At 47.0% G+C, this 21826-nt stretch overlaps 2 protein-coding genes across 29 annotated transcripts in view; both read left to right on the forward strand.

Annotated features, from left to right (window-relative positions):
- PTPRA (protein tyrosine phosphatase receptor type A) overlaps positions 1–14569 on the forward strand; it is a 169397-nt gene extending 154828 nt beyond the window's left edge. For all 28 annotated transcript variants that reach the window (XM_086333167.1, XM_086333183.1, XM_086333169.1 and 25 more), the window contains 10 exons: positions 536–702; positions 1196–1331; positions 2003–2152; positions 3564–3657; positions 3977–4053; positions 4540–4674; positions 11253–11378; positions 11458–11609; positions 13156–13291; positions 13933–14569. In XM_086333167.1, coding sequence (XP_086189293.1) covers positions 536–702; positions 1196–1331; positions 2003–2152; positions 3564–3657; positions 3977–4053; positions 4540–4674; positions 11253–11378; positions 11458–11609; positions 13156–13291; positions 13933–14007 — 1248 coding nt within the window. In that variant the 3' untranslated portion in view covers positions 14008–14569. The remainder of the gene's footprint in view (positions 1–535; positions 703–1195; positions 1332–2002; positions 2153–3563; positions 3658–3976; positions 4054–4539; positions 4675–11252; positions 11379–11457; positions 11610–13155; positions 13292–13932) is intronic.
- A 6050-nt stretch (positions 14570–20619) lies between these two features.
- On the forward strand, positions 20620–21796 carry LOC147360677 (progonadoliberin-2). Its single transcript, XM_086335190.1, has 4 exons — positions 20620–20659; positions 20852–20871; positions 21047–21305; positions 21429–21796. Exons 1-4 carry the CDS (start codon positions 20620–20622, stop codon positions 21656–21658), a joined length of 549 nt encoding a protein of 182 aa, XP_086191316.1. The 3' UTR covers positions 21659–21796.
- Positions 21797–21826: the final 30 nt, after the last annotated feature.

Consider the following 21826-nt stretch of genomic DNA (forward strand, 5'->3'; position numbering starts at 1 on the left):
CCTTTCTTACCCCAAAGACTCCTGACATCAAGGATGTGGGCCCTGCTCCTGACCCTTCAGAGTGACCCTGCTCCTGACCCTTCAGAGTGACCCTGGAGGCTTGAGCAAAGATTGCCTTCAGCTGAGGGCAGTGTGCTGCTGTGAAAAGAGAGCTTACCAAGAATTAGGAGACCTGCACTTTAGTTCTGACCTTGCCTTTTACTAATCCTGGGACCATAACCAGGTCATTTAACTTTTTTGAGTTTCACATTCCATGTCTGTAGAAATAAATAACAATAACAGCCTTGACTACCCCATGGGGTTCCTGGGAAGGTTCTCTGTCCATGGTTAAAACTTTTCTTTTTAATTTTTTAAAAAATTTATTTATTTATAATTGGAGGATAATTGTTTTCTTGAGAAGTTTATTACTCTTCACTTCCCCATTGTCAGTGACAGCTACAGCTGGCCCTGGCCCCTTCAGTCTCACCCTCCTTCCCCTGGTGCTGCCCTACCCCAGGGTATCAGGGCCAACATGCAAGATCTCTTCAATTCACAGGTGGGCGACGTGACCAACAGAAAGCCACAGCGCCTCATCACTCAGTTCCACTTTACCAGCTGGCCAGATTTTGGGGTGCCTTTCACACCGATTGGCATGCTCAAGTTCCTTAAGAAGGTGAAGGCCTGTAACCCTCAGTATGCAGGGGCCATCGTGGTACACTGCAGGTCAGTGTGGCCTGACCCTTGGCTCCCCACTCATACCACATTCTGTTCTCACACTGAGAGCAGGGCAGGCATAGGAGCCCTGGCCAAGGAGGCTGGCACAGAGCAGATGAATTACCTAGGCCCCAGAGCAGCAGCCAGAGAGACTCTTCAAGTTTGGGTGCTAGGTGGAAAGCACTTGAAGAAAGAGGGAAGGGCAGTCCTCCAAGATTGGGGGTGAGGGGACCACTGCTGTGAAGCCAGAAAGCTAAGTTGAGTGCTGCCTTGTGTACGTGGACTCTGCAGACCATTCTAAGTGTCCCTGGTCCTGATAACTCGAGGTAAGGAGTTCACAATACAGTGGGGTTGTTGGTTCCATGAGAGTCCCAGCTCTGCTCCATACAGAATTAGAATGTAAAGGCTTGAAGAAAGAGCTCTACCCTGTGCTTCCCCCTCCCTTTGTGTTCCCCCAAGGCATGCTAGCCATCCCAGTAATACTCCTGCTCTCTGGCCACAGTGCGGGTGTAGGACGTACAGGTACCTTTGTTGTCATCGATGCCATGCTGGATATGATGCATACAGAGCGGAAAGTGGATGTTTATGGCTTTGTGAGCCGGATCCGGGCACAGCGCTGCCAGATGGTGCAAACAGACGTGAGTGGTTTGTGTGTGAAACAAAGGTGGGGGGCATATTAGGACCAAAACATCTATCCACCTCGTAGATTACTCAATCTCCCAGGTTATTGTAAATGATCATCATACAGTGTGACAAAGGGCCTTATAAATTATGTAGTAAAAGAATATGGAGCACAGAGAAGGGTGTGCCCTCGGGGAGTCAGGAAGATGGGCAGATGTCATTTGCACTAGGCCCTAAGGATATGGAACAGGTCCTAAGGGAAGAGCCATTGCCCCAGAGTGGTGACACAGCTCAGCCAGGTCCAGGAGCAGCAGTGTGATCAACTCTGGTTAGGGAATGGGGTGCAGAGGGCACAGCACTGGGAAGAGGGCTGGCATGGGCTTTCTGTGTCACTGGGGTTTGACAGCCCCTCAGTCTATCCATCTATGCTCTGGATATGGATGAATGAATGGATTGGATCTGTCCTTCTCTCCAGGAGAGTATCAGAGTAGGACTCTCCCTCCCAAGTTTAAGCACCCCTAGAGGGACTCAGGCATTTTGAGTCCTACCTCCTTGAATTTGGACAAGAGCAAATCATTTTATATGTGTTGGGATCAAAGAAGTGGACTGAAGTGAAACAGGAGTGTGAGAGAGAGTGCTCCGGCACCACCAGTGTGTAACTAGGAACTCTGCATCATCCATATTTCAGATGCAATACGTCTTCATATACCAAGCCCTTCTGGAGCATTATCTATATGGGGATACAGAACTGGAAGTCACCTCTCTAGAAACACATCTGCAGAAAATTTATAACAAAATCCCAGGGACCAGCAACAATGGACTAGAGGAGGAGTTTAAGGTGAGTTGGAGCTGAACTGTCTTCTTTCAGAAAGAAGGATCTGTGTGACCTGCGGCATACAGAATGTTTGACTGCTTTTGAGTTTACCAACAAATGGTAAATCCTCTTTCAAGGCATGTGGATAGTTAGGGAGGTGTGTCTGTGGCCCGTTACTCATACCCTGCTGCTGCTGCTGCTGCTGCTAAGTCGCATCAGTCGTGTCCGACTCTGTGCGACCCCATAGACGGCAGCCCACCAGGCTTCCCCATCCCTGGGATTCTCCAGGCAAGAACACTGGAGTAGGTTGCCATTTCCTTCTCCAATGCATGAAAGTGAAAAGTGAAAGTGAAGTCGCTCAGTCGTGTCCGACTCTAGCGACCCCGTGGACTGCAGCCTACCAGGCTCCTCCATCCATGGGATTTTCTAGGCAAAAGTACTGGACTCATACCCTAGTCATTCTCAATCCTGCATGTTAGAATCACTTGGGTTGCATTTAGGGAGTGGGTGAAGAAACAAAAACAGGCAGTGGTTTGTTTTTTTTTAAGTCCCTCAGCTGCCCCTCCCAGGTGATTACAATGTACAGCAGGAATAAACTTCTGCAGAATAAATATTTTTGGCTTTGCAGGCCATATGGTCTATTCACAACTACTTAACTCTGCAATGTTTTAGCACAAAAGCAGCCATAGATACCATGTAAACAAATGAACACGGCAGTGTTTCCATAAAACTTCATTTACAATCAGTAGACCAGCTTGGCTCATAGACCGTAGGTTGCTGACCCTGCCGTATTCAGATAGACAATGGTTCTAAACACATTTATGGGATGTGTCACAGTCTCAGCAATAAAAGTGCTCCCAGAAGCAAGAGATTTCTGGGTTGGGACGGGGAGGACCACTTTCCATAAGCACTCCTGAAACTAAGAGGTTACCTCGGGGCTCTGATTCAGCAACTCTGAGTTGGGGCCTGAGATTCTGCATATTTGACAAGATGAAGCTGATGCTTCTGGTTTATAGGATACACTTTGAGTAGCAAAGATCAGGAAGAAACCTTGGAATCAGGAGAAGAAACCATCTTAATAAGGTTTTTCTAAAGAAGGTAAGACAGCCTCTGGGAATAGAACAGCAGGGAGGGAGGGAGGAAGGGCACACTAGATTCCTTGCTCCAGGATCATAAAGTGCCAGTCCAAGGAAATAACACAGTGGTCCACAGGGCCCTGGAAAGCAGTGTTTCCCAGACGTTCTTGTCTTGTTCACTGATCTTAAAGTTGAAAAAACAATGGTCTGATAAGAGCATGTGGAAATGGAGATCAGGGCTCTGATGAGAAGAGCAGTGTGCAACCAGTGTGGCCTGGATGCAGGTCCAGTGACAGACATAATCTTGTCAAGTTCAGTTACTGAGACCAGTAATGTTTCCCTTCCCCTTCCCAATTCAGAAATTAACATCGATCAAAATCCAGAACGACAAGATGCGGACCGGAAACCTTCCAGCCAACATGAAGAAGAATAGGGTTTTACAGATCATTCCATGTAAGAGCCCTCTCCTGACCCCAAAGCCCTAATGCCCATCCCCCTTTCCCTTAACCCTTCAGCCTTCTTCTGTACTAGTTAATGATCAGCTTGGAGACAAGAATTATGACATTGTCTCTTATTGCTCCCAGTTCTTCAGTGGCTTTTGCAAAGAGCAGGAAGGCCAAAGTTTTCTGCCTCCTGGGATAGGAATAGGCATGTTGTTACCCAGCTGGAATTACGTCTGCCCAGAGCCTGAGAAGAGGCGGGGATAGATGAAAAGAGAGGGAGGAGAGGACAGGTGATGCTGGGGAGCCACAAGCTGCTGTCCTTCTTGCAGATGAATTCAACAGAGTGATCATTCCAGTTAAGAGGGGTGAGGAGAACACAGACTACGTGAACGCATCCTTCATTGATGTAAGTTGTGGCAGTGTCCCCTGAGCTCCCAACACTTCGTGGAGATTGAGCTGGGCCTTGCAGTGCTGCCCTCTTACTGCTTGAAAGGATGGTCTTTGAGTCAGTCATCAAATGCAGAACTGATACCCTTCCTGTGCACTAGGTCTGTCAGACCCCCCAAGAGTAGAAGGTGGGGTAACAGAGGGTAAACACCAATGTAAGAGCTGGAAGGAAAAGTTCACAGCACAAACCAAAGGCTAAAAACACTAACCTCTGGACCTTCCCATTTGTGCTCATCGTAGCCCCAGCCCCACTTCCTTCACCCTCATGCAAGGAAACCAGTGTGCCATCCAGAATTTGGTCCTTGGCCAAAGAGGAGCTCTGCCTGGGATTTGTTTGCCTCTAGGCAGCCCCCTCCCCAGCCCAGTGGCCTGTCTTCTCTACTAGCCCCTCCGTGATCAAACCATCTTACTCACATGTCATCTCACATTGACCTGGCCTTCATAGGGGTACCGGCAGAAGGACTCCTATATCGCCAGCCAAGGCCCTCTGTTCCACACAATTGAGGACTTCTGGCGAATGATTTGGGAGTGGAAATCTTGCTCTATCGTGATGCTAACAGAACTGGAGGAGAGAGGCCAGGTGAGTTCAAAAGATCCTGGGCTGTGGGAGACAAGCAACAAGGCAGGGAGAAGGGGGGAAGCTAAGAGGATTTTTCTTTGATTTAATAAAATAGCCATTGCCCAGCCTCTTGGTATTTGAACAGTCAGCTTCTCTCAGGACTGGTCTGAGTTTCCATTCGATTCCCAAACCTCTCACTTCTGTTCTAAATACAGTCTCCTCATGCCTAGCTTTGTACCTGCTACACCCCACCTCCATGGGCAGAGCAGAGCTAGCAAGATGAGGGATACAGAGTCAGACTGCAGCTCCATCGGAGCTTGTGTGAAGTCCCTTAAGGAGCCTTCCAAGCCAGAGAAATTAACCAGAAGACTGATGGGAAGATGGGTCACCTCTTTGCCAACTGCCCAAAAGAAAACAATAGAATTTGAGAAATAAAAACAAGAAACTTATTTTTTAATTGGATGACAGAGAATAATATTATGGTTTCTTCATATATATCCAATAGCTAGTTCCATAGCACATTTGCTGACCTGTTTATAGACCTGTTTATATACCACATGCTTTTTTTCTTTTTCCAGAAGCAAGAAACTTACAAGTTACAGTCAATAACAAGGAAATCTTTTTTTAAAAGCCCTGAGTCAATTAAAAATTAGAATTGTCAGTGAACTCAGAATATGAAGGGACCTTAGAGGCCCCTAGGCCAGCTCACATTCAGTGTAGGAAATCTCAAACACCATTCCTGAGTCAGAACCTTGAAGCCTCTGCTGAGTACGTTCAATCTCAGGGGTCGCTCTTTCTCTGTCCACTTCCCACCCCACCTCTCCCAGTATTACAGAGAGGCCCAGTCTTTGTTCAGATAGTGCTTATTATGTTCACACTGTCTCTGCTGTGGATGACAGTGCAGTAAATGGTTGCTTCATGACGCCTTAGCAGTGGGCACAATCGAGAGAACAAGCAGAAGAGGCCAGCAAGGGCCCTGGGGAGAAGGTCCTTCTAAGCCAGAGTGAAGAGTTTGAATTTTGTAAAGCAGTTTAAGAACCCTTGACAGTCTCAGATTTGTCAGTTTTTTAGAATCTCTCTGACTGCAGTTAGAAGGACACATTAGAAAAGAGCAAGCCAAAAGCAGAGAGGACGCTGCCACAGGGATGCTACTGGACTGAACTGGGCCTGGGGAGCGGGGATTTAAACACATTTTTTATGTTAATTGTTCCAAACCACATCATTCCCATTCTGTACTTGGACAGTTTGTTTATTTTAACCTTGATACAGGCTTTGTATCTGCTTACCTGATGTTCTGATTTGTCAAGATTTTCTTCAAATTTAATCATTTAAATTTGAAAGATTTCTCTTCCTGGATTTGTATCATGTACCTAATCAACAGACATACATAATAGATCTTTGATCTTCCTCTATCATTAATAACAATACTGATGAGGTGAGAAATTTGGGGGAAGTGTACACCTGTGTAATAAAGGCCAGTTGGGGGATGAGCTCCTTTATTGTCAGGAATGAGGTGCAGTATCCTGACTCTCTCTGATAAGCTGTGATGGAATATGCAAATAGGGACCTACATGCCACACTTCTGCCCCCTGGATCTGTGGCAGTCAGATGCAAAGAGTAGGCAGAAAATGCTGGAGTGACAAGCACATTCTCTGTCCACTGCCCCGTAATAAAAAGTGGCCCAGTGAATACCTCAGACTCTGTCTAGTCAGATTTTTCAGGCTTTTCCATCCTTGAAGCAGACCTAGTAAGAGTACAGGGCAGAGAGGCAGGAAACATTTCTTACAGGTAGAGGTGGGGAGAGAGGGGGCATGCACACACTGGTCTCAGGTGGTGCGGCCCATTCCCCCCTGCCTACTAGCGCTGTGCCTTGTGCTCTGTCTTAGGGCCAGTGAAACAGAAGCTTCTGAAATGGATCAGTACAGGTTATAGTAACATTCTTTACCAGCCTCATTGGCCTCTGAGAGAAAATTTTACTTTATGTTCCACCTCCCATTCGTCTTGTCAGGTGTAGCTCTCAAGAGATACTAACACAATAAGCCTAAATGAGACAGTGAAGAGTGTCTCCTTTAAGACCACTCCCCACCCCCAGTTTAAATTCCCAGAGAAAACATCTGATCCAAAAATGTAAATTCTGTATATATTAAAATTCCAAAGGAATTAAAACCAAAAATTCTCTTCTCCCTGTTTTATTTTTCTCCATCATTTTAACTATAATGGTCCACCAAGATGTTTGGTAAGGCCTGAATTCCCTCATCAGCTGCAGCTTGGACCATGATCAGAGCAGTCCTAGCAGTTTCTGCATGGGGTCAACTCAACCCAAGGACACATTCTACTTCTCCAGAGAGACAATAAAACACGATCGCATCAGACCCCAGCCCACAGAGTTCTGTATCCCCATCACTGTTGTCAGCCCTAGACCGTAGCAAGAGACTTAGTGCTATGTAGTGGAAGGAAGGTAAACAAAGACAGCAGGAGAAAAGACTGAAAAACTTCTCTGTTTCCACTTCTTTGGGGATTCCAATACCTAGAGTCCATAACCCAACAATGTAAATTTTAGATTACATAGTTTGCAAGTTTCCAAGCATTCATCTACTAGACTTGAACACCTACTCCTCATTTCTGATCTCTCATCCAGTGATGACTCCAACACCTGGCTTGCTGCCCCTTTTTTGGTTCCTGTTCCTGTTTCTGTTCTTGGAGGCCAATGTTTATATGTGGGTGATCCATCTACCTTTGTCTTTCAGCTTCTCAGCTTCCTCATCCTTCTAGGCTTGAGTCCTCTGGGAACTACTTCAGTCAAGGTCACCAGTGACTGCCATCTTGACAATCCAAAAGTTACTTCTCTTATCTTTCTGGTTCCTTTGTAGCAGTTCCTTTGTACGCCAACACACACTCCATCCTCAGAACACTTTTTTCCCTTGACTTCCATGATGTCACTCCTGTACTCACTGGCCTGGAAGCTCCTTTGCTATTCTTTTGTGACTTCCTCCTCCTCTGAATGACCTCTGATTATTGGAGTGTCCAACACTGAGGCCTTAACCCACTTTTGTTCCCTTTTGACACACTTCCTTGGGGATCTCATCCAGTTCTGTGGCTTTAAATACTATCTATATGCCAGGAACTCTCACATCTATGCCTCTAGCCCAATTACCCCCTCCCCCCCACCTTCCCAGTTGTTTGGATTCGATCCCTTGATTGGAAAGATCCCCTGGAGAAGGAAATGGCAACCCACTCTAGCACTCTTGCCTAGAAAAATCCTATGGACAGAGCAGCCTGGCAGGCTGTAGTCCATGGGGTTGCAAGAGTTGGACATGACTTAGCAAATAAACCACCAGCATTCCCAGCTGTTGACCACATAGCTATGTAATATCTTCTCATGGGTGTCTGTTAAAAATCCCAAACTTCATATGCCCCAAATAAAATTTGGTTTCCTCCTTTCCTTCACACTGGTTCATTCCATCCTTACCCATCTCAGTACACTGTACCACCTTTCACCCAGAAGTCTAGGAGTTACCTTTATTCCTCTCCTTTTCTTACTCTTCACAACCAGTCTGTCACTGAGTCTTGACATAGGCTGAGTATTATATTCACTTCTCTTCAGTGTAACTCCTGTCACCCCAATATAGACAATCATCTCTCTCCTCCATCACTTAAGTAGCCTGGCAGCCAGTCCGCCTACTCCCATTCCCATCCCCTTTTAGTCACTTTTCCACATGGAGGCCAGCATGTTTTTGAAAATATAAATCTAAATATATCATTCCTTGTTTAAAAATCCTCTTTGAGCTTCCTTATCTTGAGGGAAAATCTACCCATGCGTACAAAAGTTAGAAACTTTTCCTGAGGTATCCACTCCAAGACTTGAATTGGGTCCTTCTTCCTCTCTGTTTCCATTGCTTCTTTTAGGTCTTCTAGTTGCCATTTTCCCTCATCCCCTTTGGCCCTCACATGCAGAGTGGAGCTTGGGTTCTGAGATGAGTCTTAGCCTCTACTCCTTGAGAGCAGGGTCCCATATTTGTCAGCCTTGCATTCCCCAACTCAGCTCTCATGTCTCCATTCTCAGCAGGACACCAAGGCATGTTAGCCTTGGGAAACAGTGGGTACTGGCACTGCTGGCCCCTGCTCTGGATTCTCTTACAGCTGTTTTTGCCATACGTCTCCCCACACCCTTGAGCGGCACCATGGGAGTCAAGTCCCATTTAAGCCCCACCTGATTCTTCTGTTTCTGTTGTGGAGCCCACACAGAAGCTAAATTCAGTAAGCCTTCACCTGGCTGAGTAGGATAATTTCCTGCCATTGGTCCAACATCTAAAATCACCTTATGTGCCTTCTCTTTATCTTACATCATTCCTTAAATCCTATCCCCAGAAGTGTGCTTGTTTTTTCTCAGCACACGATACCTGCTTCCCCGGAGTAGCTGTGTCACCTTGACATTCACCCTACAATAGCACTAATCTGATTTTTCGAGCCTGCCACAGATAATCATGGCAGATTGTCCCCATTAGTCAGCCTGCTCTGGCTACATGCTTTCACTGTTGACCAACTCTTTGTCCATAGTTTGAAGAGGGAACTTTTTTTTTTTTTTGCCATGCCACAAAGCTAGCGGAATCTTAGTTCCCCAACCAGGGATCAAACCTGTGCCCCCTGCTGTGGGAGCATGGAATTCTATCTGCTGGACTACCAAGGAACTCCCTGAAGAGGGGACTCTTGATGGTTCAGTGGTACATCCCTGGGAGTCCTCCTTCCAGGCTGCCCCTTTTCTTCTCTGTTATGCCTCTTTGCCTAAACTAAGAAGATCTAAAATATCTGAAGGCTGTTAAGTATGGAACCTTAATAATTTCTTCTTGTCATAGTGTGATTCTGGCTCCTATAGTCTGTTGCTGTCAAGCCCTTTGTATCTTAGTATTTCTAATGGTTTTAAAGCCCAGTCTTTAGTTCTGACTGATAAACTGTATAAAGGTAGTGTTGGGAAGGAACTGTGATAGCAAAACTCATTCTGCCCATGAATCCCTGAAAACCAGCATAGTCTCATTTAAGGTGAGCCTTAATTAAGGGTTTTGGTTTTTCAAAAACTTAAATTAGGTTTGACTTTTCTAAAACTGTTCTGTTGAAGAGAGGGTCCAGAGCTCTGACTCTCAGGGTATCCCCAGGGCTCCTAGTCACATATTGAAAAGCACTGCTCTATGGCATTTCCTTGATCCACCACTTTAATAATCCTGTGTTTTAAAATGAGCTAAGGGTCATTTATAAAGGGGGTAATGAATGATCACACATATGAAAAGCAAGTCATTAAGGGACTTCCCTGGTGGTCCAGTGGCTAAGACTCTGAGCTCCCAGTGCAGGGGGCCTGGTCAGGGAACTGGATCCCATATGCTGCAAATAAATATCTCTTGTGCCGCAACTAAGACCCAGCGCAGCCAAATAAATATTTTTTAAAGTCATTAAATTGGACTTTTAATATGGATTTTATTTGGACTGAGAAACTATTGGTGATTTTTATTTTTGTATTTAATTTTCCCAGATCTTTCCTAGTGAACATAGAGCATAGAGTATATTTATGGCTGAGTATCTTTAAATTGTCAACAGGATCTAGGGTATCGCCTAAAATGCTCTAAAAAAAGGACAGCATAACTGTTATTTTGTTTATGTATTTATACCCTGGCTTGTTCTATAGACATTAAAAGTCATTTACCAGATACTTACTGCTTACATACTAAGTTACTTCAGTTATGTCCAACTCTTTTCGACTCTATGGTCTGTAGCCCCCTAGGCTCCTCTGTCCATAGGATTCTCCATGCAAGAATACTGGAGTGGGATGCTAGCCCTCCTCCAGGGCCTCTTCCCAACCCAGGGATCTAACCTGTGTCTCATATCTCCTGCATTGCAGGCGTGTTCTTTACCACTAGCGCCACCTGGGGCCCTGATACTTACTGAGAACCTACTAGATGCAGGCAGTGTGCAAGGTGCTGTAGAAGGAACTGAGCCAGGTGCAAGCAGAGACAACGCAGTAAACCAGCTTGTGCTAACAAGAACAGAAACACAAGAACTAGCGATTGTAAGGTGCCACTGCAGAGAGTTGAAGAGGAGAGGGATGAAAACACACTGTGGACCGGGCTTTGAAGCGCCATAGCTGGTGCTTTTTTCTGGGTTAGCAATCTGACGTGTATAAGCAACTACAAATGTGGCAGCACCTCAAGAGGGTCGGGGGGAGAAGAAATCGGAACAAAGACATTCACTCCTCCTCTCCCTCCACCCTGCCATTAAACATTAGATGCAGCTATGAGCTGATGGTCAGAAGTCTTCATAAATCCTGTCAGTGTTGCAAATTAGACTATAAATAAGTAACAGTAAAAGGTTAAGTGATTATCTCTTAAGTGATTGGTAGACTTAAGTTGTTAAATATGGATGTCCTGCTGAGGATCAGAAGTTAATTACAGTGATGGTAAGTAATAGAATGACCCTGAGTTTTTGATACCTTGGGGAAGAAGTGTGTTGGTGTAAGAAGGACTGTATTGAGAGGAGCAGTCTGCTCATAGAGCAGCCCTGCTTTTACCACATGTGGTATTCTCAGCCTCTCACCTCTCCCATTTGTCCCCCAGGAGAAATGTGCCCAGTACTGGCCCTCTGATGGACTGGTGTCATATGGAGACATCACAGTGGAGCTGAAGAAGGAGGAAGAATGTGAGAGCTATACCGTCAGAGACCTCCTGGTCACCAACACCAGGGTAAGATGCCTGGTGGGTGGGCTCCTCCCATAGGGAAAGCAGGGTTGCACCTACCTCTCTGATCCTCCTTCCTCCCAAGGAGAACAAGAGCCGGCAGATCCGGCAGTTCCACTTCCATGGCTGGCCTGAAGTGGGCATCCCCAGTGATGGAAAGGGCATGATCAGCATCATTGCAGCCGTGCAGAAGCAGCAGCAACAGTCAGGGAACCACCCCATCACCGTGCACTGCAGGTACGCCCACCCCAGCCCTCAGGGAGAAGAGAGAAAAAGACACAAAAGGCAGGCAGAGGGGCGAGATGGGAGCCTCTATCAGACTCTGATGAAAGCCAGGCAAGAGTGGGATGTTGGTGAGACATGGCAATCAAGTTTGATGACTAGGACAGGCCCAGATGATAAGAGAAGATCTTGGAGTTTGAACTCGACACTTCCAGTGCTAGGGAACAACAGTCTCTAAGTTAAGATGCTGGGCAGGAAATAGTGCTGGGGAAGGGGAACAAAGGGGAGACCGACAGTAGGGAAGACCAGCTGCGCAACATGGGAAGGCCTGCCTCCTTAAGAAACATAGGAAAAGAGAAAAGGGCAACGATTTAGAGAACAGTTTGAAGAAAAATGAATAAGACATAGTTGTGAAAAAGAGGGGTGTCCTAGCCTGGCTCTAGTTATGCTGATGTCACTGACAGAAGAAAGATAGTATGAGAACTCATGGGGGAGGGAGTGGATTTAGTTTGGGGCACATTGTTTGAGACTGCATTTTAGAAATAAAATTTTACCATGTGTTTGTATTGCTTTTATAATTGGGAGAAGGGAATCTCTCTTAAAGGGGAAGAAAGTATATATTTAAAATTTCTGCAAATTTGTTCTGAAGATAAAATAATGAGCAAAGGAACTTCTAGAAATGACCCAGTAAATGTTCTTCAGATGGCCACAATGAAATTGTAATTACGAGAATTGAAGCACTATTTATAATAGTAAAAGATGGTAGGGACTTCCCTGTTAGTCCAGTTGTTAAGACTCCATGCTTCAACGCAGGGGACACATGTTCATTCCCTTGTCAGGGAACTAAGATCCCACATGCCACACTGCACAGCCAAAAAAAAAAATTTTTTTAAAGATGGTAAATAATCTGAACATATTAATAAGGGACTGGTTCCATAAGCTCTGTTACATCTTATACTACAGAGCTTCAGAAAATTAATTAGAATCTGTTTATGTACTGGTTTGGAATAGTCCTCTAGATTTATTGTTTAGTGAGGAAAGCAGTGGGAGACAGAAAAAATATGTGTGGTATATGCATAAATTATCTTTGGAAGGACACACAAGGACTTGATGACATTGGTTGTTTCCCAGGAGGAAACTGAAAGGATGGAGAAATGGCGTAGGAAGGAGACTTTATATGTTTTGAACCTTTTGAAATTTGAGCTGTGCTAATTTATTACACATACAAAAATAAATCATTCAAAAAAACATTTATAAGAAGAAAAAGTGGCAAAGTATATCAGCTGATACCATTTGACAGTAAACATGAAAAGATGCTAATTTTTTTTTTTTAAAGATGCTAATTCTTATTAGCAATATGAGAAATGGAGATGAAAACATGGCTTTTAGCCCATTGGATTGACAAATTAAAAGGATTCCTTGACTTCGAAAAACACTTCCTTGCCCACACTTTTCAGTGTCCCATGCTCCTCTCTCCCTTGGTCACCCTCTCTTGGCTAACCCCAGATTCTCTAGCTACCTTGCACCACGCAGGTGTGATGAGTGTATCTCTTTGTTACAGTGCGGGGGCAGGACGGACAGGGACCTTCTGTGCCCTGAGCACAGTCCTGGAACGGGTGAAAGCAGAGGGGATTTTGGATGTCTTCCAGACCGTCAAGAGCCTGCGACTGCAGAGGCCACACATGGTCCAGACACTGGTATGCTACCCTGCCTATTTATCCATGCCACCACACACCATCCACAGCTCCTCTCTGCCAGAGCCAGCTCAGGGGGAGGCTGTTCTGAGGGGCCTATCTGGTAGAGAGAAGGCTGTGTAACCACAGACTCATTCTTCCTCAAGGTGCCTCAGAAAAACAGAATAAGCTTTGGGAGGCAGGAGAGCATTGGGGGCATAGCCTAGCCCCATACCAGTAAGAGATGCTGGTGGCCTCAGTGCAGACTAGAAGGGGTGCCTGTCAGGGCTCTTCACTTCTCCACAGGTCTGAGGTGGGGAGAACTCAGGACTACCTCCTTTCCTCAGCTCCCTTTCAGCAGTTCTCTTGACAGTCTAGATGACCAGTAAGCACTGAGTATGTGCTCGGATGTGAACTCACGTCTGACCTCTGAAGGGCTAGGACCACCATCTGCACCTCCAGTCTCTGCTTTCTGGAGAAGGTGGCTTCACTCAGCCCAGAAAAGAATGCTGTCAGAATTCTGCAGGCAGGCAGATCAGGGTTCAGGTGGAAATGCAAAAGTGCTTATTAATTTTCCATTTTTTAAAGAACGGGTTTGTCAGGAGCTGCAGATATATTGCTCTCTTCAGTAACCCTGGCCTTTTCCCCCAACTTTCACTCTGCAGGAACAGTATGAGTTCTGCTACAAGGTGGTGCAGGAATATATTGACGCGTTCTCAGATTATGCCAACTTCAAGTGAGAGGCAATGAGGCCCCGTGGACAGGAGAATTGCCTTTAATATTTTGTAATATTCTGTTTTGTTAATATACCCTAAATTGTGTATATATCTTACAACTGTTTTAGAAATTGGTACATAGGCTTCTATTACCTATTAGGTGGAGATTTTATATGTAAATGTGTTAGCACTGATAGTCCTTTTTCCAATGTTTTATTGGGGAATTAAATAGTGTGATGTTTGGATTGATATCATGAAATCCTCTGCCTGGAAATTGGGCTTGATTGTTCTTTGGTTTATATCAATACATGTTTTCCTAAAGAAGAAACACAAAACTCATTCCAGGTAGCTAGGCATTAACTAAGAAAAAAAAGCACAAAGTTATTAGAGCTCTTGAGGAAATCGGTTGTCCCAGTGCCCCCAGTCAGACCACTGTCCCCTCCTGCTCTGTAAATAATCTCTCCCCTCTCTACCCTTGACCCCTTCTCATACCGCCCATATCCCACCATGGGGAGTAAAGGGACCAGAGTGGTATCTCTGGCACCACACTAGGGATTATCAGGTAATAAAAGCTTTGACTCCCTGAGGAATGTCTCTGCCTTTGTGTGGGCCGGGGCAGTCACACCAGGGCTGGGTTCTCCTGCGCCACTCCTAGCCCACTGTTACCCATCTGTCTTAGCTGGCTGCAGAGAGGGCACAGTCTGCCTTTTTTCCAATATACACAGTCCCTCTATCTCCTAGGTAGCTGCCACACCCTTCTTTCACTCCCAGAATATCTTTGGTGCAGTCGTCCTAGCCAGCCTCACTCCCTAGGGAAGATAGCCTGAGTCCTCGCTCTTTCCCTGAGTGCAGGGGCGTGGAGGAAAGGGGTGGCTTGGCTTTGGGCTCTGGATCAGTTTGACCTCTCTAGTCCTTGGTACTCTGCTGCAGAACTATCTGGATCATGTCACTTTGTCCAGAGTAAGTATTTATATCCTCATTTATTGTGTTAAACAACTTCCATTTCCTTACATATCTGTCCTCATTTCCAGAACTCTTGCATAGAAGTGCCTCAGATCCAGAGGTCACGTTGGTGAAAGTCTAGATCCCAGTTTGAGTTTGAGCATAACCTGTCAGAGTGTGTTAAATAAAATGGATGCATAAAAAGGAGGAAAAGATCAGCAGAGCAGCTGATCAGAGGGCCTCAGATTCCAGGCACACGTTGAACATCCATTTTGTTTATTTCTCATGTAACAGTCTGCCCAGTCTAGAGACCCAGTATCCTCATCTCATGGTCCCAGAGACCCTTAGGCCGTTGTTCTCATCCTGATAGTTGAGGTTACTGTTTTTTCCCATGGAGAAGCAAAAAGAGCGTGGGTAAGCAATTTCATTTTTAAGGACATGAAATAAAAATTGCACTTTCCACTTCCACTCATACCCTATTGGCTAAACCCTAGTTGTAAGCCCACACTTGAGCTACAAAGGGCACTGGGAAATGTGGTCTTTAGTTGAGGGCAGAGCTGGGAGGGCATGTCTGTAGTCTCTTTTCTTTATGATCAGCCCCTCACAGGAACAGGAGAAGAAACCAGTTGCCATGACTGTAAGTGCAGGGCTGACAAAGCCTTGCAGCCCTCAGGGCATTTCTTGAGGAACCAGGGGCACCTTGGGGGCTGTCAGAAGTGAAAGGTAGCACTCCAGCCTGGCCCATGGAGGAATGCTCAGAGATCAGTGGTGCCATGCTTCTGGGAGTAGGTAGCACTTAAACTGGACCTGAGAGATGCTAGAAGCTCAGATGAGTGAAAAGGAAAGGTCAGCGGAGCAGCTGATTAGAGGGCCTCAGATTCCAGGCAAACAAAGATGCACTAAAGATGGGACCCAAGTTCCCCCCACATATTCAGGATGTCTGCAGGGAGCAGGGGCCGCCACAAGAGATCACCTTCTGAAAGCTTGCATGAGGTAAGTCGTATAAGTCGGTACATGTACTCTGGGCTTCCTATAGGAAGCAAGGAACTGTAAGGGATGATAAACTCGAAAGTCAATAGGTTTATAAGAAGTGGGAATAAATTAAGCAAAGACAAAAATCTCAAGAATTTCTGTTGAGGGGTGCCATGCTTGGGAAGGAAATCCGTCTCTTTGCGTACTACCTGTTGGTGCCTCTGTGTGATCATGTCCAAGCCCATGGAAGAGGGCAAGCCTTGGGGTCAGCAAGCCATACAGTGAACATATCCCCAGGTTGCTAAACAGACATCTTCAAGTGGGAGTTATCCAAGCCCTTTGTTCCCCTTCTCCCTCATCGCTCCTTATCCACCTCTCTTTTCCTGCTATTCAGGGCTCACCTGGCATCAAGAGACATAAACCCGACAGGCTCAGAGGGAAGTGTATTGAGGCTCACGTGGCACAAATATGTGGGAAGGGCAGGGGAGCCCACTTCACCCAGTGCCTACCCCTCAGCCTGTCACCTGTGACCATGCGCAGCACACTCCCCAAACCTGTGGGACCTGCTACACTCACAGAGACTTCACTTCATCAGATAGTCTCTGTGTTGGGTTTTCCTTCATCCTCTACCCCCACCCTCAGTTCACTCCCACACATTCTTTTTTTACCCCTTCATCCTCAGTGCTGAGCCCCAAGGATCCAGTCTTCCTGTGCACTAGCTCCCCCCTTGATGTAGTGACTGCCTTCCTCCACAGCCCCTTCCTCAGAGGTCAGGCATTACTGCAGTCTGTATTGTGGACCCTGAGCCTTTCTCCAGTCCTGAGCTTCCAGTCCACACACCCTGCTTCCTGCTGTGACTCCACAGGTTAGCCCAGAGGCAGCAGATCAGGCTTCCCACACTCAGGGGTTTGCCCAGTCACAATAGCCCACTGCCCTTTGTGCAGCCTCCAGCATCCTCTGCCCCCACCCATCCCAGTTCTACTGGGCACCAAAGCTACAGACCTCCCCACTACACACACACACTCACACTCTCCCCCCAATAGTTCTTGTGTTCCATTTTGTTCCTTACTGGGCACCAAAACTACAGACCTCCCTGCTACATACACACACACTCCCACAATAGTTCACACACGGCACCAAACCCAGACCTCCCCCTACACACACACACACACACACACACACACTCCCCCAATAGTGCCTATGTTGGCTTTTCTCCATTTTGTTCCTTACCGTGGAGCATCCACTGCAGCCCTGTTGCCAAGACTCTAGCTAATGCTCTATCCTTCACCCAGGCCATCTGCTGAGGGGGAGGGGAGAAGGTGCCCCAGGGAGGGTGCCACTCTGCTGCTGCAGCACCTGAGCATTCAACTCAAAATTGCTTTTCCAGCTGACTACAGCAGCCCCCAGACTGGAATGATGTGGCCTCAGGGCTGAGTAGGAGTTAAGAGTTCAGTGGTGAACAAATGACTTTCTGTGTCCTGTTGAGAGGGATACAAGGATGAATTCTATTCCAGAATTTATAATCTGGAAGCAGACAGCAAATATTCCTAAAAGGCTGAGTATGTGGCCAGAGAGAAAGGGACCAGAGCTTCATGTTTGGATTTTTCAGGCACGATAACACTCAAATTACAGAAAAAATAAAGGCATTCCATTCTTCTTTTAAAATGAACACCAGGGCCTTTGAACAAAACATTTTGTAAACCCATACCAGAATTAAGCTAGTTTACTGAACTTAGTCATTTGCACTAAACCCACAAAGCAAATGTTTCCATTTGGTAATGCCAAAGAAAGGCAATGCCAAAGATGGTTCGAACAACATACAATTGCACTCATCTCACACGCTAGCACGGAGAAGGCAATGGCAACCCACTCCAGTACTCTTGCCTGGAGAATCCCATGGACAGAGGAGCCTGGTAGGCTACAGTCCATGGGGTCACTAAGAGTCAGACACGACTGAGCGACTTCACTTTCACTTTTCACTTTCATGTAATGGAGGAGGAAATGGCAACCCACTCCCGTATTCTTGCCTGGAGAATCCCAGGGACAGAGGAGCCTGTTGGGCTGCTGTCTGTGGAGTCACACAGAGTCAGACACGACTGACGTGACTTAGCAGCAGCAGCAGCACACACTAGCAAAGTAATGCTCAAAATTCTCCAAGCTAGGCCTCAACAGTACGTGAACCTAGAACTTCAGATGTTCAAGCTGGATTTAGAAAAGGCAGAGGAACTAGAGATCCAATTGCCAACATCCATTGGATCATAGAAAAAGCAAGAGTTCCAGAAAAACATCTGCTTTATTGACTATGCCAAAGCCTTTGACTGTGGATCCCAACAAACTGGAAAATTCTTCAAGAGACGGGAATACCAGACTACCTTACCTGCCTCCTGAGAAATCTGTATGCAGGTCAAGAAGCAACAGTTAGAACTGGACATGGAACAATGGACTGGTTCCAAATTGGGAAAGGAGTATGTCAAGGCTGTATACTGTCACCCTGCTTATTTAACTTACATGCAGAGTACATCATGGGAAATGCCAGGCTGGATGAAGCACAAGCTGGAATCAAGATTGCTGGAAGAAATATCAATAATCTCAGATATGCAGATGACACCACCCTTATGGCAGAAAGAAAAAGGAACTAAAGAACCTCTTGATGAAAAAAAAAAAAAAGAACCTCTTGATGAAAGTGAAAGAGAAGACTGAAAACGCTGGTTTAAAACAACGTTCAAAAAACTTAAGATCATGGCATCTGGTCACTTCATGGCAAATAGAAGGGGAAACAATGGAAACAGTGACAGACTTCATTTTCTTGGGCTCCAGAATCACTTCAGATGGTCACTGAAGCCATGAAGTTAAAAGACGCTTGCTCCTTGGAGGAAAAGCTATGACAAACCTAGACAACATATTAAAAAGTAGAGACATTACTTTGCCGACAAAGGTCCGTGTAGTTAAAGCTATGGTTTTTCCAGTAGTCACGTATGGATATGAGAGTTGGACCATAAAGCTGAGCACCGAAGAATTGAGGGTTTTGAACTGTGGTGCTGGAGAAAAGACTTGAGAGTCCCTTGGACTGCAAGGAGATCAAACCAGTCAATCCTAAAGGAAATTAGTCCTGAATATTCATTGAAAGGAGTAATGCTGAAGCTGAAGCTCCAATACTTGGGCCACCTGATGTGAAGAGCTGATTCACTGGAAAAGACCCTGATGCTGGGAAAGATTGAAGGCGGGAGGAGAAGGGGACAACAGAGAATGAGATGGTTGGATGGCATCACCGACTCAATGGATATGAGTTTGAGCAGGCTCTGGAAGTTGGTGATGGACAGGGAAGCCTCATGGGGTCACAAAGAGTCGGACAGGACTGAGCGACTGAACTGAACAAAGCAAATATTATCCTAAAAGTTTCTTGGTTAACCAATACATAAAGGGAAAAAGTCTGTTTCCCAAACAGTTTAACTTATTATACAGTCCAAATACTCATTTCTGGTAAGTCAGTTCGGAAATTGACCCATGCCCTCCTGCCTGGGCAGCAGAAGTCTAGGTACTCATGATGTCATCTCCCCCATCTTTGCCACAGGATTTAATGCACCTGCTCTCCTGATGACTGGCCACTGTGAATGCATAGCCTGACCCTACCCTTGCACTTGGTGTTCAAATTGCTGTCCAAAGAGAGAGAGGCTATAACCCCATAAACCGGCCTCTGCCCCTCAGAGGCTGGTGGCTGGTGGCAGAAAGCTGAGCTGATGCAGACTAAGGCGGAAGCCTGTTTCTAGCATTCCAGGGCAGCTGTGCCCAATTCCATGAAATGGTCCTGGGTTGAGCACAGGATGAGGAGTGGTTGGAACCTTGAGAGGCAGAATTATTCCTACCACTTGCAGATAGACCCACAAAGGCCGCACTGCCCCTTTAACTGGGCTTGCTTGGAGGAGGGGCCATCTTGGAGGAGAGGGGATAGCTATGCCCCGCCCAAAGCTCCTTTCACTGGAGTGACCCGGCCCTGGTGTCCAGGTGTGAGGAGGATTATCCCACTCAACCCATTTTACAGGTGAGCAAACAAGCCCTCAGGAAGGGTGGTCATAGATCTCCTCAGACTTACTAACAAGCTGCTGGGCCCCTCCCTCTTCGGCCCCCAACCTTTCTACCAGGGAAAGCCCTGAGCTAGGTGGGATTCAGGGAGACCCCAGGAGTTGCCTCTCTTAGGGCCACCATTTGGTGTGTCAGAGAGGGCTGTGAAAGGTCTCTAGATCTAAGGGCAGGAGCTTGAGAAAGCAGCCAGGGAAGTGGATCGATGAGACCTCACGGACACAGGCCAGGCTGAAGAAAGAGTCCAATGATTTCAGATCCCTGGGAAGATGGGAGGAGGCATCTGATGACCCCGGGGCCAGCAGCTGAACATACACCAGGAAGGGAAGAGGATTGGTGGCAAGCTGTCCCCCACCAAGACGTCATTGGAGCCTGTGGGCCCAGAGCAGGGGGTAGAACCACCTGCTCAATAAATCTTGGGGCTGCCTGGCTGGGTTCTGCTGCTGCCTGGAAGAGCCACCTGCAAGGAGCCACTTGGCCCACAGCCCTCCCCAGTGAGTGAAGAGCCACCCTCCCCCAGGCTGAGGCTTGTCCAGATGCAGCTCTCTTCTAGGTGCATGGCACGCTGCTCCTCTTCCCCCTCCCAAGCCCCTCTACCCCAGCCCATGCCCAGAAAAGCCCCCTTCATCTCTTGCCAGCAACACTATGCCTGTGCCCACTGCCTCTGGCGTGGCAGGGACAAAGGGTAGAAGCCCTTGGCCCTGTATCCACACACCCATTTCACATCCCCAATTGCCATGGAAGGAAGAGAAAGCAACTCACAAGGAAAAGGGTCTCCCAACATGGGGGGCAGGAGGGGGTGGGGGGCCCAAGTGCCTCCACACTGCTGCCTGTCTCTTGGACATCTCCTCTACACCCTCTCTAACTTCACTTCTAGGATCCCTGAGGAAAGAAAGGGTAGGCCTGCCATACTGGGGAGGGCCCTCAGCTGGCAAAGTCGGGAGACTGCCCCAGGGGCTCTGGGAGGTGGCTCGTTGCCAGGAGCCCTCAGAGTCCAGACCCCTGTAGTCCTGGGATAAGAAGTAATAACAGGATGAGAGAAGAACATTAGGAGACAATAAATCTGCCCTAGAAGTGCCAGTTGTCCAAGGGGACCCTGGAGGAAGAGAAAGGCGGTCTGTCTGGGAGTGCCAGACTCCAGTGCTGTCCACTGTCTACGGGAGCAGCCCTGCTATGGGCCACCTCTGGGCTAGGCCTCCTGCTGCTGCTGCTGCTGCTGACCACCTACCCTGGACCCTCAAAGGCTCAGCACCGGTCCCACGGCTGGTACCCTGGAGGAAAACGAGCCTCCAGCTTACCCCGGGACCCTCAGCATCCTCCTAGGCCCCCAGGTAGGTGAAGAATCTCCCCAGCCTAAGTGGAAAGAAGAAGGTGCTGGCTGGGGTTCTTTCCCCTACGTCAAGCTTTGAGTGGGGGTGGGGGAAGGCAGGCTACAGCCTCAGTTCCCTTCTAAGAAAAGGTTCTGGGAACTGCAGCTCAAAGCCCAGGCCAAATTGCCCATACCCTCCCAAGTGATGCTCTGGCTTGGCCTGAGGACAGTGTGCCCTGGAAGAGCAGGACCATGACCCGGTGGCTCCTCCGTGGGAAGCAGCACCTGGTGCAGACACTGCTGATAAGTAAAGTGGAAGGCCCCCACCCTTGGCCACTACAGGGCCAGCTAAGAACTGAGGGGGTCGGGGGATGATACACCACTGAGATGCCTCCTGGTATAGCTAGCTGTGGGCGCCGTTATCTGATACTCCAGAATTCTCGACAATTTGATATACTAACAATTTATGATGATATGACAGTAACAATTTATGACAATTTATGATGAGATGCCCCCTGTGTCCCTGCTGTTGGGCTTCCCTGA

This window comes from Bos grunniens, chromosome 13 (genome assembly GCF_055505025.1).
Source record: "Bos grunniens cultivar Pamir isolate PY7600 chromosome 13, Bosgru_T2T1.0, whole genome shotgun sequence".
Taxonomy (NCBI): Eukaryota; Metazoa; Chordata; class Mammalia; order Artiodactyla; family Bovidae; genus Bos; species Bos grunniens.